General features: G+C 40.7%; 1 protein-coding gene across 6 annotated transcripts in view; it reads right to left on the bottom strand.

Annotated features, from left to right (window-relative positions):
• dmxl2 (Dmx-like 2) overlaps nucleotides 1–14,858 on the bottom strand; it is a 41,495-nt gene extending 26,637 nt beyond the window's left edge. For 3 of the 6 annotated variants that reach the window (XM_085405034.1, XM_085405031.1, XM_085405027.1), the window contains exons 1-13: nucleotides 14,446–14,858; nucleotides 6,078–6,203; nucleotides 5,742–5,813; nucleotides 5,542–5,620; nucleotides 5,221–5,365; nucleotides 3,294–3,360; nucleotides 3,021–3,193; nucleotides 2,469–2,649; nucleotides 2,166–2,346; nucleotides 1,830–2,048; nucleotides 1,458–1,729; nucleotides 447–710; nucleotides 15–244 (exon numbers count right to left, since the gene is read on the bottom strand). In XM_085405034.1, the coding sequence (XP_085261160.1) occupies nucleotides 15–244; nucleotides 447–710; nucleotides 1,458–1,729; nucleotides 1,830–2,048; nucleotides 2,166–2,346; nucleotides 2,469–2,649; nucleotides 3,021–3,193; nucleotides 3,294–3,360; nucleotides 5,221–5,365; nucleotides 5,542–5,620; nucleotides 5,742–5,813; nucleotides 6,078–6,203; nucleotides 14,446–14,532 (2,096 nt within the window). In that variant the 5' untranslated portion in view covers nucleotides 14,533–14,858. The remainder of the gene's footprint in view (nucleotides 1–14; nucleotides 245–446; nucleotides 711–1,457; nucleotides 1,730–1,829; nucleotides 2,049–2,165; nucleotides 2,347–2,468; nucleotides 2,650–3,020; nucleotides 3,194–3,293; nucleotides 3,361–5,220; nucleotides 5,366–5,541; nucleotides 5,621–5,741; nucleotides 5,814–6,077; nucleotides 6,204–14,445) is intronic. The other 3 variants (XM_085405022.1, XM_085405010.1, XM_085405016.1) reach the window with 2 other exon arrangements.
• Nucleotides 14,859–16,238: the final 1,380 nt, after the last annotated feature.

Genomic DNA, 16,238 nt, shown 5'->3' on the forward strand with positions numbered 1-16,238 from the left:
ACTTCATGCTATACCTGGGAAGACCCTTTGGTAGGGGAAAGGTAGGAGGCTGCTCTCCTTCCAAACTTCCAGGGGCTGAGGGAGGGGTGAGCAGGGCATTGTGGTGAGAGGAGGTCAGCAGCAGCGGCAGCACTGTGTGACAAGCTTGGTCATTCAGATGGAAACGATGGCCGCAGTACCGAAACTTATGAGATACTGTCAGTACATTGGAGAAGTCAGAACGCTCTGCAAATGTCACAGCCCACTGCAGACAGAGGAATCAAAGCTTTTTGTGAGGGAAACAGAATATGCAAAAAAACATCAAATTATAGTGTGAACTGCAAAATGATAGATTGTCTGAGAATTGCGTCAAGCCTGTGGAAACATCTTGGGCTAAAGTGGCAATTTATCAAAACATGTGAGCAAAGCCCTCAGAAAGAAGAGCGAGGTTAACCTCAACCTCGTACCTGGTTAAGAGATCCATCAACATGCTTGGAGACCATCATGACAGCTGGACTAATGTGAGGGTTGGGAGGGGAGGTCACAGCAGCAGAACTAAGGCCAGCTGAGGCTGAAGCAGAGTGGGACACATGTTGGACTATCCTTCCCTGCTTGCCTACTCCAGCGCTTACACCCTCAGTCAAAGTGCAGGCATACATGAGGATGTTTTTACTCAGTGAGTTGGCATCTCCTGTGGGAAACGCCACCGGAATACGGGAGGAGAAGGACACCTGGAGGAAAATAAAAAACAGTTGCGAATATTTTCTTAGTGTCTTAACCCTTAAATCAACATAATAATTCAGCTTCCTAATGATATTCCTTTTGGATTACTCATCTGTGCTAAACCAACTCAAACACGTATTTAACTTGTATTGTGTAGATATGTTTTAATATTAGAGCATTAAAGTCTTTTCATACTCTACTGTATTTTTGCAGTCAATGCAAAAGGGATATTTTCGAACAAATGTAAACATCTGTGCAGCTGAAGCCCAAAATTCAGTCCTTTTAAATTTAATATCCTGTTTGGTCCTCCTTAGAGGAGTGCTGAAGTGCTGCTCTTTCTAGGACAGCCGGATGCTACAGTGCAAGCTTCTCGCTGCATATCAAAGTGAAAATTAGGTGAAAAATTACTTGGGCTCTAACTTTATTAAAATGACAAAGACTTCCTTCAGTAAGTTATAACAGCTTTTGCTAATTAACATTAATTCTGTGGGTAACTTGATAAAGCGCAGAGTACTCTCCATAATTCTCTATTGGAGAAAATGAAAAAAATATATTCTGAATGTCAAATACAGCTGGAGGAATGCTGAGTCAATTTATATTTGAGAAAAAACAGTCACACAGTTTGTGCTGTGAGCAAGGTGTGTACGAGCAAGTAAACGACTGAATTCAATTTAAAACAGAAAAGTTACAATTTAGGAAAAGAGATTATGATTTGCTTGAAAAATGTTTTTCATATTCTGAATTTTTGCGCACACCTGAACCTGTCTGAAGATGCCCTGGTTGAATTCGTCCAAGTATTTTACATGCCAAACCAGGAAAGATCCATCCAGTGGATGGATGGTAAACAGCATGTCTGGGCTCTTGTTCCACTCTGTGATCAGAGTCTCCATCTTCCTCTCTAGCAGCATGGAAGGCAGAGGCATGCTAGAGCTGGATCCTGGGGAGGATGCCTTGGTGCTTCCCTGCTCCCCTGACTCACCCTCTTCTCCTTGCTCTGAGGATGCTTTGTCAGACATCTCATCCAGGTCTGGAAAAAACAAACAAAAACAAAAAATTATTTAGTCTTACACGTGCCCTTTAACATGGTAGGTTTTAAGCAGCCTTATATATTGTTAGCCTGGTCATACCAAAGTCAAACTTCATAGGGGATCCTTCAGGATCCAAGGGGTCCTCAGTAGTTTGGTCCAGCTGTTGTTCAGAGAATTTACGGAGTTGCAGCATAAAAAGGTCCATGGATGAAGTGAAGCTAAGATCCTTATTATTGAGCCAGTGAACCACAAAGCCTCCGCCACCTGTGCCATCGTCTGGGTTAAACACTGCAGAGTCAGCTAGCACTGATGGGATATCTGACAGACAGAAACATGGCAGGAGCACAAATATTACACAAGCTTAGATTAAGTTTACAGCTCCATTCAATGTGCACATTGATTCATTTTAAAACCCAGTCCAACAAAAAACACTACCTGTGTTGGGATTAATACTGGCCGAGATATGGAAGTGACACAGGGCATTGGCATGATGAGTGATGTGGCGGTGAGTGTGTGCATCCTGTGTGCCCAGCTGAGAGGGCAGCAGCTCACTGTGTGCCACTAAAGCAGAGGACCGTCGCCGGCCACGGCGCAGATGTTTTAGGTGGTGGATTGACTAATTAGAGAGGGAGCACAGGAATAAAGGCAAGAGAACAGGTCTGTGTTATTCCTTTCTGAGAAATATTCCATTTTTTGGTCATTTATGAATTATTTCTGCTGAGATTGAACTAAGTGTACCTCCAAAGCATGTTGGATCTTGTCCTTATTGCCTGCCAGGCCTGGCAGGCTAGAGCTGAAGGACTGTGTGTTCTCAGTGATCTGTCCACCAAGCAGACTGTCTTCAGGTAACAGGGTCTCCGACCATAATCTACACACTCCATCCTCACAAGATGTCAGCAACACATTGCACACTGAACCCCTAGAAAATAACACAAGAATGTAATCGTCCTTCAGTAGTTCTTTTTTTGATTCATTTTGCCTTTATTAAAAATGTTCAGTCAAAACACATTTTAGGGACTCAACAACAATTTCTTAGAACAAGAGTTAAGTATGCATACCCCATGACTAAAATAAAATTATTGCTGGATGCCCAGTTATTGAACCACGTTTTTAACCAAGTGCGCTGAATATCGTTCTGGCCTAGTAACGCATCACTCAAAGGAGGCAAAACCTCATTTTATAGCCAAAACATTATGTCTGGCTTTAAAAGACAACAAGCACGCACAACAAAAGTGGACAAATAAACACGTTTACAGCATATTATGTGTGTGATCATGTGTGCTTTCTTACTTGGGCATGTACTTGCTGGTCTTCCTCCAGGACACACCAGTGACCGAGCGAGGATGAGCCAAGTAAACAAAGGAGAAGTGAACAGGAAGAGGCTTTTTATCAGACGGGTCCTGGACCACCACTGCGGATCTCCAGCCAGTAGTGGGATACCAAACCTTGAGTAAACAGTCATCCTGTACATGTGCAGAAAATCATTATATAGGCAAACTGAGGTACAAAAAAATGTTTCAACAATTTGCCATTTATAAAAAAATGTTAACATGAATCTTTAACCTTTCCATTTGTGGCAAAATACTCTCCATCAGGAGACCACTTGGCTGCGTGGACAGACGCAGCGGTCCTAAAAGAAAAGGAAAAAGAAACAAAAATAATATCAGCTATTAAGGTTTCTCATGTGATGCCAAACACATTCCTCAAGAGCTGTTCACCACGTTGGACATAATGCAATCAATGGTTGTTAGGCAATAAGATTCTCAACTGGCAGGAAATGGAAGCTCCATCAGATTGAAAGCTCTCGTTGAGTGAAATCCGTCACAAAGAAAGTGCTATAGCAAAACGTCACTGAGCAGTCTATAGCAGCGGTCCCCAACCTTTTTTGCGCCACGGGCCGGTTTATGCCCGAAAATATTTTCACGGACTTGCCTTTAAGGTGTTGTGGATAAATACAACAAAATAAAACTAATACCAGTACCGAAAAAAATATTTATTCATAACACACGTGAAAAGACCCAGGAAAACAGAGTTAACGATGAAAACGATAACAAAATAACGCTGAAAACCGATAAAAACCCTGAAAACCTGAGCCTCAACTCTCGCGGCCCGGTACCAAACGACTCACAGACCGGTACCGGTCCGAGGCCCGGGGGTTGGGGGACCGCTGGTCTATAGGACTGCAACTGTAACTGAGAGCTTCAGCCATTATTTTCCCCAGCAACCACTTCCAACCTTCTGGGAAATACTCGTTTCCCCCCCTTTGCACAGGTGTTTGCCAGATGGTCAAGGATCGATCTCTATTCCTGTGTGAGTGGGGTTTTATTCACCTGCTCCTACACTGTCACCATAATTTTCACACGTTCAACGCAGCAAAAAGTTAACCTCACATGGTTAGTGGTCAAGCGTCAGCAAAACCCTTAACATCCACTTCTCCATGGAAACAGTCTGTTTCTTTGTGCACAAGGTACTGTTGGTCGCAACCATTTCGTAGTTTTCTGTTAGTCATCATATGACAGTAACAGATGTGGTTTCATATGTCTGTGTCTACTCACACAGCTTAAGGCGTGAGAGCGGCACTGCCTGCTGACTCAGAAGACTAGTCTTCGTGTAAGGCCAGATGTGTTTGATAATCAGTAACTGACTGTAGGTTTTATGAGGGAAAGGGAAGATTACAGAATGTATTCTGCACAATGAAGTGATTAACTCTTCACTGCATAAGAGAAAATGACCAAAAAACGTTTACTTCCAAAGTAATAGTGAAAAAATAATGTATGCAAAATATTCAGCTGTTGCCTCAAAGGTACACAAACTAGAATAACTGCCTTGTTGCAGCCGACATCCATGTCTGGGCATGCTCATCATATTACACTGTGTGTTGTAAAGTGTTTTTGAAGAACATGATGGTCTGTGAACATTTGTGTGTGTGTGTTATTTATATATATATATATATATATATATATTTTTTTTTTTTTTTTTTTAATTTTATTTCTGTTTAATGTTATCATCGATGACGATTTAATTCAGTTACGACCAGAAAGGGTTTTTTTGTGACCTTTGACAAACAAAATCTAATCAGTTCCTTCCTGTTTAGATTGGTGCCAAATTTGAAGAAAATCCCTTTCTGCATTTGAGTGTTATCATGTTTAAAAGGATGGGGCAGGTAGACAGACACAGAACCCAAAAATATAATACCTTTTCAGTGCAGAGGTCTAAAAATCCACCTCAACTTTCTCAAAACGGATTTTAAATAATTTCTAGATTCCACTTAAAATTAGACAAACTTGGCTGAAGAAAACATCTTCAATTCCACAAAAAGAGATAAGAGGAGGTGGGGAAAAAGTATCTGGTCTGTTCAACACTTAATTTACTGGTTAGTTAAATGTCAAGGTATTTATCCTAAAACGGTAGCTTTGTAAGGCGCATCACCCTGACGCAGCGAGTTTTGTTTTTTAATAAAACAGTATATAGAATGTAAGCCAAAACGCACTTGCACTGCCAGACACAGTTCCAGTCACTGAGGACAGGGTGGGGCTTGTCGTCAATCATCTGCCCATCCTCCTCCTCAATCAGGGCATCCGTCAGTGGAGGTGCCCACAGCTGGAGTCGCTCGGTTGCTGCTAGGATACGGTTCCCTGAGGACACAAAAGCACTGTGTTACACACCTCATGTCCCACGTTGACTACTACACTACGCAGAGCCACATACAAACTGTGACTCTTACATAATGCACATGCTGTTTCAGCCAAATCAAAGGGTGGTAGGAGAAGGAGCTGCCTTTATCTGGTAATCATAGAAAGCATTTGTGTACCTTGTGGGTCCCAGGCCAGGTTGTAGGTGATGGCATCAAGGAAGAACTGTCCTGTCTTTTGCCACTGATAGTTAAGCTGCTGTTAGTGGTGGGAGAGCGACACACACCATGCAGTGTTAGTGGAACAAAGGTGTAATTAAATCTGCTACAAACTGATTTAAATCCTTAAATCTGCCTAAAAAGCTGGCGCTGGTACTCACCTTGTGGCGTTTATTTGGGTTGATAGAAAGAGGTTCAAAGATGCAGACTGTGTTTCCGTAGGATGCAGCAATCTAAAAATAAAGAGCTGTGTTCATCATCACAACATTACTCACCCCATCAGTGCTTTTGCACAGTCACTCCCACAGGAAAAAGGAAGGTGTGGTGTGGTGCAGGAGAGCGAAATGGCAAAGGAAGACGAGAAGTTGAAGACAAATGCAAACGAGGAAAAATTTACCTCTTTCCGCTCAGCATAATTGATAAAATCTTTTAGCCACAGGACAAAAAAAACTAAAGCTGTGTGTGGGAGTGTGTCTCTGTGAGCATTTAACACTTACCCTGCCAAGCTGGTGGGAGCACTCCACACAGCCCACCTGTATGTTTCCATTTTGAGCTCCCGGGATAATCTGAACACACTCAAAGTCACTAGCCAAGATCACTACGTCGCATCCTGAGCCATAGGCCTGAAAATACCAGAGTATAGGAAAAACAAAATCACATTTTAAGTCATTGGAAAGAGGCGTCTACAGGAAATTACATTCGTAGCTGAATGGTGGGGAGAAAGAATAACAACAGCGTGACTCTGCAGTCGCTGAAACAACCTCCTGATCTGTTTCTATTACACGCCGATATTGGTCATTTTTGGTTTTACCATTTATCACACTGAAAAAAATTTATTTTCCTGAAAATAAAGTGCATACACAGGACTGATCAGCCACTGCAATCATAATATCATTTAATGCACATATGTGGTGATTTTATAGCACTATAGCATGATTTCACATGATTTATTGAAAACAGCATTTGTGAACATCATTCTCATGTGGCACTGAATGAAAAACTGAGCCTTTAACAGCACATGTGACACTGCATCTGAACGACCTGAGCCTTGCCAATGCAGGATTTTTAAGACCAATGTTTGGGGATTTAAAAAGCTAATATTTTGGTACTGGTCAACATTTTGTTTTCCTTTTTAGATACATGAAACATATTCCCGACATTTGTTGGCTAGTTATTTACTAGTTTATGCTCTGCCTGACTGCGCTTAGAACAGCTGCTTGTTGTTTTTGTTGCATTCAGCGCTGTTGCAAACAGGAAGGTTGCAGAGTGCCCTCTGGTGGACAAATCTCCACATATTCGAAGGGTGTTTCTCCCATCTCTCATTTAATTTTCATTTGTCAGCAGCTATAAATGCCAATACTGATTGAACTGAAAGTAGCTAATATCATCCCGCCAATAAATCAATCAGGCTCTAAAACAGAAAAGCATATGAGGCACATATCCCCAGCATCTAAGATAGTCTAAGACACATTTTGTGGATCATATTTCACACAATATTTAAAGAAAACTGATAAACATTGATGAGACAAAAATTTCACTGATCACATTCACCATTATATGCATGCTATCGCACTGCCGAATAACTGCTGTAAGACTAGTTTTAGTTACTTCTCATACAAATCAAATAAAACCAATTCCAGACAAGTTCCTTTCCACCTGCAATACTTAACCATGGGAGGATATCCATGGTGTAAAGTCCATACAGTGTGCATTTTTTGTTTCCTTTTCAGTTTTGCTGAACAGACAAACGTTCATAAACAAAACTTCTGCTTTCGCTCTCATCTTGGCAGATGAACAAGGGCGAGCCACAAAACTAAGTAATATTACATTGTAACTGTCACACTTTCAGTCTCATTCATAAATAAAACCAAAGAAGAGCTTAAAAAGTTAAATTAAATGTTCAAAATATTTACATTTTGTGTTTTAGACAGTGCATGAGCAACAGTCTAGCAGCAAGGATTTTTATACACTTGTGCAGACCCGGTGTAATACCTACAATATAAAGATTTGGAACATCGACTGGAAGGTAAATTGATATGATGCTGATTGCCAGCAGCTGGCATACATGAGCAGAATGACAGCGGCACCTAGGACACCAGCAAACTGGTCTCACAGCAGCAGTACAGTCAGGATGACGGCTTGTGTCTTTCATTATTCAGGAGAACAGGAGGAGACGCTGAGAACCACTAGGTCACACAAAACACGCTATAGCTAGTTATATAACACTGAGTGACGATCAGGGGATGAAGTTATAGTGAAAACTGTCATAGGACTATACTTGAAATACTATAATTTAAAATGTGAGTGACACGTAGAAAGGAATAAGGGAGGTGCAGTGTGTACTTCATTCTTACTGCGACACTTCCCTCTGAACATTACAGCTGGAATTAAAAGCGGTCACCGTCACGCGCTGTCTAGGACTGCTTTGCACCCTCACATTCACATTTAGACACAACAGGACCTGGAGCTAGTGAGCTTAAATATACCCAAGTTAAAGAGGGTGACCCATCGTTGTTGTTTTTTTAAATCATCCTCAAATCCACATAGAGGGTTGGCATACAAAGGACTGCATTTTTTAGTAATAGAAATTTAATTCTGATATTCATGGTAAAAAAGCCAACACTTGTTGCATTTTAATATAGAGTACTAAGCAAATAATATTTTTGTTATATATGGTGCTTTGTACTGCTTTGTGATTGTGTAGTGTGATAGTCTGTGTGGAAAGACACTATTAAAACATGGCGTTAGCACATCATACAAGATTAATAATCATCGCAGTGTGTGCTCAGCTTTCAAAGCTTATCCACATGCTATTGCTAACTGACAACTGATGCACTGCCAAATATGATCCAGGTGGAACTTGGCTCTAGAGTATATAGAGCCAAATAGATGGTGTACCAAACAAAGGAATCATTCTGAATTGAATGTCCCACACTGGTTTGGGACAAATACATGTATCGTTACCCTATGACAAAGACTGGCACCGTGTAACAAACAGAGAGAAGATTTAAATGGATAAAAAACATAAAAATACAACAGTGTCACCATCATCAGGTAAGAGATTCTCGGTCAAATTATACCTCAGGTTTGTCTTTTATTTTGGTGTTTTTAAAGACTGAGATATTCCACGGTCACATCTAGACAATCACGTCTCCTGTCTATAGCATCTTTGGCCTCTGACAAGCATTACCTCTGATCTGTCTGCACGGCATTATTCGTGTGCAGAAGGGAAAGGATATTAGAGAGGCAGGGAGACAGATTCTAAGATTAAAGTAGATCAACTAAGAGATGTGAAACACTATGACTTAGTCAACAGTACATTTATTTAAATGGCAGTCTATTGCAAACACCACCGTTTGCTGAAAAGTCTAATCAATGTAATGCCCAGCTAACTTTTAGGATAGTAATTTGATTCAGTAAAAGATTAAATTAGGCGGCCACTGATTGTGTCTGAATATATTTGGATCATCACACTCAAGTATCTACAGCTTCTAAATCCACCGACTTAACGAGTGTGACCCTGATGGAGCTGCATTTCTTCCCTGTCAGACATATAAGCTGCTTATATGAAGAATGTTGCCGCCAATGGATAAATATCGTCTGTCTACTGACGAAAGAGCTGCAATCAAGCAAAGAAACAATAAACTGTCAGTTTTCTGTTAAATACAAACTAGAGCTGGGCGATATAAGATTTTTTCATATCACGATATGTTTTTTTTTTCATTTCAGGCGATAACGATATCTATCACGATATAAGCCAAATAACTATATTTGTAAGATTTAAATGTGCCGTTGCTCACAAGTAAAATGTGAAATAATCAGCAGCTTGTTTTTATTTAAATATTTATTTCCCATAATACGTTCAACAGGGTAGATGTACTTAAGGAACATGAGACTTTTTCAGATAAATAAAGGCAAATATTGCAAACTACACAAAAGGCAGCCGCTAAAGCGTTTAAGTTTCAAAATAGAACAAACGAAACAGACTAAATTGTCAATTCCACTTAGAAACAAAATATTAATTCTAAAAATAAATCTTAGTTTGTTTTACAGAAGAACAGACAAAACTGACTAACTTTTGTCAATATCAAATAAACTGAGAACTAAAAGGAAATTCTCAATCTCTCCTTGTTGTATAGCTTAGCTTTTCAAACAGTTTTAACAGTTACTTTAGTCTGACAAAAGCCGAATGACGAATTAGCGCTTCCAGTCAGAGACTCAGGCTACGTCCACACGTACACGGGTATTTTTGAAAACGGAGATTTTCCGTTTCCGTTTTAAAAAAATAATCCCGTCCACACATAAAGGCAGAAATGAAGGAAAACGCTGCTATGAACATGCCAAAGCAGCAGGTGGCGCTAGATTCCTAACCGTGCAGAAAGGTTGGCCAATCAGAAGTCTAGAAGCCTCGGTGGGAAAAAGTAAACAAAGCTGGGGCATAGAAGCAGAACCGAGTCGTATGTGTGGAGGGACAGTAACTGTGTGTATATGTAAGCATTTAAACACTGCAGAGAGTAGAATTAACAGTATTGTAGAAATTCATTTCACCGAAACAATAACGTGGCGCACAGTGTGACGTCAAAAAATGCGCACACCTTTGACGCTGCGTTTTCTCCGTTTTTCTAGTCCACACGTAAATGCAAAAACTGAGTTTTTAAAAATCTTCGTTTTCAGTGACGAAAAACGCCGTTTACGTGTGGACGAAAGGTGCAAACGCATAGAAAAATCTGCGTTTTCAAAAATACCCGGGTACGTGTGGACGTAGCGCATGCACCAGTTTATTGTATTTCCAGACTTGCTTTCGGCACAATTTACAGTGCACGCTACTCTGTTTTTTGTCAGACTTGAAATAGCCGAAATAACTTCACACTACGGAACTTCTATGGCTCTTCCGTTCGACAATCTCTCCGGCATTGGAACCATCATCTGTTTTCTCTTCGGTCACGCTCGGTTGATTTTTCTAGTTGGCACACTCATTTCCTCCATTACCCGGGCGGTACGGTGGCTGGCTGCTTCCCAAACAAATACACATGTGCGGCTTGGCACTTGTGCTGTACGTAACAAGTCACGTGACGTGACGCTGCGGCTGTGATTGGTTCGGCTCTGCGCTACTTAATTTGGATTGGTTGTTTTTTTTTTGTTTGTTTGTTTTTTTTTAAAGAGGACAAGAGCGGCGAGGTCTATCGCGATAGTTTAATTTTTCTATCGAGAAAAAGTTATACCGCGATACATATCGTTATCGTTCTATCGCCCAGCTCTAATACAAACTATGTATTTTTGAGCACTATCTACTTGAGAGTAGGGCTGCACGATTAATCGTTAGAAAATCGCGATGTCGATTCATACTTATGTGTGATCTCATTTCCAAATGACAACGATTTAAAAAAGAAAAAAAAAAGAAAAAAATGACGAAGATGCCGATTGTACCGAATTTTGATCCGGGACGTAATCTGCATGAAAACAAGCGCTCACTCTTCCTGCTCAACAAATGACAAGGGCGGAGCCTTATACCACGTGATACAGAAGCTGTGCCATGTGATGCTAAAATTAGCAGGGAAAAAAATAACGGAGAGCACGTCAGGGATGACGAGAAAGTGACAGGAGAAAATCCGTCCCGGTCAACCACCCAAACATCAATAACGGGACCCTTATACAGTGCTTCCCTATACCCGTCGAACTCCCGCAGGCACAAAGAAATTACAGAGGCTATCACTTATCACCTGACCAAAGATATGGCTCCCATCAACACTGTGCAAAACGAGGGATTTAGGAAAATGATCAACACCCTAGACAAACGCTACACAGTGCTGTCCCGCAACTATTTTTCTATTGTTGCACTACCTGCTCTATACACGCAGTGTCGAGCAACGGTGGAGACGGAATTTCAAGCAGTACAACATTTTGCGGCAACAACAAAACGTGAGACATTAGTTGTTTTTATGTTTATTTATTGTTTTTATGTTCACTTTCAACTGTTACGAAGTTGATGTGCAGTTAATAAGTGCAATAAATATTTATACTGGAAAAGAAAATCGTGAGAGAATCGTGATCTCAATTCTAAGCCAAAAAATCGTGATTCTCATGAAAGACAGCGCAGGTATCTATAACATGTGTTATTACTGATAAGAGCTAAAGAAACGAGGGACATTTTGCCAGTCTCATTTTAAATGCTATTTGCATAATGACAGAGAGGTATTTGTTAATGTCTTTTAAAATAAAGGAGTGAATGTAATTGTGTTCTGTGGTAATGAAAGTAGATATGAGGAACAAAGTGAGAGATCACTTCTGCCTTCATTACATCAAATGCCACTTTTACATAATCACGTGATCATGTTCCAAAGCCCCAGCTGCTACCATCTGTGGCATATTTGTGCAAGCTAGCAGGACTTACAGTAAACATAAAAAGCTTTTGGTGCATTGTTTTCTTTAAAGGATTGATCAATTCTGACTTGCAGTAACCTGGTAAGTCTATCAGTCTGTAAGATGTTAACCCTTGCGAATTGTATGGCACAGACCTGTACTTTGACTCTTCCACTTATAGTCACATGGCATGGTCTTTACTGTTCTCTGCAGCAAGATTGCAAGAAAACAATGAATGTTTTAATGCCAAATACAACATCTAGATTCAATCATTCTTCATTCTCTCAGGTAGTCATAGCATATTCAACTGAATCAATGTAGCCAGCCAGGCAGGTTGCTTTTAGAACAACAGGGGACCTGTTTTAGTGACACTTTTTCTTCATAGATACATAATTAACAAACATTTTTTGGCCAAGATTTATGTAATCTTAGACAATCCTATCCATCTTTGATCAATGTGCAGCACCTTCTTCTATTGCAGTAACTATAAGAACATTTTCAGAAATATGGAGCTTTGGGAGGGAGTACGTGCTCCTCCTCTCCTTGTGCTTAGTTTACAGATGTATTCTATTTTTAGCAGATCACACATCTGCAGATCTGCATATCAAACCCACTAGGCTTTTTACAGATATTAAGACACCGACTAAGGCTTAAGAATCACTTTAATAGACATGAAAATGATCTTTCTAACCAAACTTTACAGCTGTGTGTTAGCCACAGTTAACGACAGAAAAAACAACACGTGATTATTAAAAATCTGCCAATATTATATTTTTAAATATGTACTGTTCCCTTTAATTCCGACTTATAGATCAAACTGTTCTGGTTTCTCAGCACATAACCACCATCTATCAGGCCACTGCACAGAGAGAAGGCAACATCTCTGTTTTTCACTTTCCAACTCTATTTAAAAATATCTCTTCTGATTTCTGTCAATATGTCAATGCTGATAGTTTAGAATGAAACACTGCAGACGCCATGCTGAAGCTGGTGCCCTCATGGCTGCTCTAGATTAGATATGTACGTATGTGTTCGTGCGTTTTGTCAGGATCTGGCCTCCGAGCCCTAAGGGTCAGTGGGAGTGTAAATGTGTTTGCTGGACATGAAGCCCAGTGCTCTTCAAATACCCTCTCAGACACTGAAAGAAAACACCAGGCACAGAAACTGGGCCCTTTCGGCAAAGCGATATGCAATGCTTTAGCTTCAAAATCATCTTTGTCCTTTGCTGTAGCGCATATTTGAGGATACTGAAAGACGCAATGACAAAACACCACCTCATTAATAGGCAACAGGAACAAGCCCAGATCTGGCAGCTGTAATAAGCCAAAATAAAGTACATTCATCAGGCTATCAGTAAAGTCATCATTCCTCTTCTGCTATCGATTCAACACCAACACAGAGAGCAACAGTTTTGGATTCTGCTGCACGTTTACTTCAGCCTGTCAATTTGTTGGGGGTGAAAGATGACTGTGTACTGTGACATTACAGATTCTTGCCATGTCCTGTAGCACAAAGCGAAATATTGACTTGTCTATGTATTCGGGGTCGACTTGAGATAGATCTTAACATATCTTTAACACACAACACGCAACAGAGGCAGACTCAGCTCAAGATAATAGCGTTTGATCAAGATGCCTAAAAACCCATCAAGTCTATGTGACTGATGTCCGACTGCCCCATCTAAAACTGTAAACCTCTAAAGAACATCAAACACTTGGTCATGAAAAATGTAACTCATTTATAAGTCAAAGCAATGGCAAATGTCTTCTGATTATGCTCTTCCCCAGTGACAAAACACGGCCATTCAGCCGCCTAACTCATGTATCCATATAAGGCTCTCTACGTCACGGCTGGCGCAGCTGATGCCAGGATGACAGCGAGCTAACGATCTGTGAGGAGGATTTAACGCCAAATGGGAGCAAGCTAAGCTAGTTCTGCAAACACACCAAACACAGCGTTTTCCTTCTGTGAAGGTGCGCAACGTCGTCAAACCCTGACACACAAGTCGCCCCTAATCTGCACTGCAAACGAATTTCACCGGCGCGTATCCCACTGCAAATATTTGCCAATAAATGTTATGGCTGCGCAAAGGGATTCCCTTGCAGTAATTCTAATGTTACGAGATGCAGCTAAAGGTCATTTGAGTGGCTGTTTTAAAATTTCTTGGGGAGAATAATGTCAAAAACCTTCACGTAAATAGCTAATGCAAACACCGCAGCGGATCATGTACTCGTGGGGTCCTGCTTATCGGTGACTGACTGTCACGGTAAATTAAAAAAGGAGCTCGTGACACGGATGCCCCGCGTAGTCTCAACCCACTGTTTGTGAATCACTCGGTGCGGCAGTTTGGCTAGCACACTACCCGGCTAGCCAGTGCTTTAGCTCGCTAGCCAGCCCGTTTCCAGCCAATATAACGCTGGTTAGCTAACTACCCAGCTAGCTAACTTAGTCGCTAGCTTCAATGGGTGTCATCTTTGAGCAAACAATATCAAAATAAAATCTTACCGTGAACTGAATGTCGTTCACACTTCCCACCGAATAGCAGCAATCTCCTGGGTTCACAGCTCCCGTCAGCACCTGGTGCAGATGCATTTTCCTTTTATTTTAGCAGCAGACGGGCTCTCTTTTTTCTAATTATTTATAACGAGTCCACCCTTTCGGTTTCTCCATCTAGCAGCAGAGACTGGGAATTCCATCATTAACATTAACGTCGTCCTCCACAAACGGTGTTGTTGCGGAGAACCTGACTTGGACTTGAATAAATAAATTTTATCAGGTCCTGACATTTATTTAAACGTGTAAAAACGGCCGCCTGCTGCCTCTCGCTGTCAACACCATCCCGACGATTAATCGTGAGAGCCGAGGCAGCGGGATCTCTGCAGCGATCCTGACATGCGCATTCACAGCGTTGTCCAGGCACGACTGAAAAGCCCTAGATAGCTCAACCTAGACTGGAAATCTTTACTGCTGGATATGTGTGCGAGGCATCACTGGGCGTATTTCTCACTGAGAAAGGTGTGTGCTTAAGCCCTCCTATCTATGTTATAGAATGACATAAAGTTCATATCAGTAATCAACTGTACTTTTATCTGTCATGTTGTTCAGCTGTTCTAGTAGCACTCTTCTGTATTTAAGGGACTCCATCTTTGTGGATTTCAATTTATTGCTTGTAAATGTAGGGTCCGGGGTCTAATTGAACGGGTTAAATCAAAAGTGGTAAAGGGTGGGTTTTAATTTAGACAATATGATGTGTATACTGCGGACAGAAAACATTTAAAATACAACAGTGAGGGCATTTTATAACTGATCAGACACACATTCATAGAGCTCTGTGGCTCTTCTCCTTTGTGGTTCGCCACTGCCAGCTGAAAGAAGGTGGCTAAGATTGCAGACATACTGGTTACGGTTAGTTAGTTAGTTAGTTAGTTAGTTAGTTTCTTTTAGGATGCATGTGGCACAATGTTTCAGTGAAACTCCTGCTTTTTCTTTAGAGAAAAGCTAATAAATCTAGAGATGATCCAAACGGAGACTTTTCCTGTTTAATTTCACTTCAGTTTTGTAAAATAATGTATTTGTCTTTTGGTCTCAATGTCACAAACAATTTCTTTAACATTAGAATTTCCAGTGTTGTACAAAAGTCTTGAGTCACACTTTATTTCATGATATTTTGCTTCCAATGAGCACACATCTTGCAATTTTCAAAGTGGTTTTGAGCAATAGTTCTTCACGTTTTCTCAAGGCCTTTCAATTTTTTTCTTTAGACTGCCTTTTCATGCATTTTCAGTCCAGTTTTTGTACCTGGGGTGTTAAACGCATGTTTGTTTGTTTGTTAAGCCACTGACCAATGGATCATTCAAGCATAAAAGAAGCACATAACCCACGGGATGAACCACTTTTGTGTTTGTTAAGAACCCATTTTAAATTGTATATTTAAGCAATTTGTTACTAGCAGCCTGTTGCAAAAGCTTCCAATTTTTTAGTTAAAGCTATGAAAAATACAACAGTTTGATATTATTTTGCACCAACAAGGTGATATTAACTGAAAAGCTGATAGTATGTATATGAACGAAGAAAAAACAGAATAAAATTTGCGCTGCCATTCAATGCCATCTGTAGGCATCTGATTGGCAGCACCTTCCTTTTTCAGCATATCAATGATCCCAAACACACCGCTGGTGCATTAAAATCATGCACACACAGAGAAACACTATCGGTTATGGATTTGCCTTCCCAGAGCGCAGACCTCAACATTATGAAGCAGTGTGGGATCATCTTGACAGAGAACAAAACAAAAGGCA

The sequence above is a fragment of the Rhamphochromis longiceps genome, linkage group LG1 (assembly GCF_057381845.1).
Source record: "Rhamphochromis longiceps isolate RC_006_pf linkage group LG1, R_longiceps_female_GT1.1, whole genome shotgun sequence".
Classification (NCBI taxonomy): Eukaryota; Metazoa; Chordata; class Actinopteri; order Cichliformes; family Cichlidae; genus Rhamphochromis; species Rhamphochromis longiceps.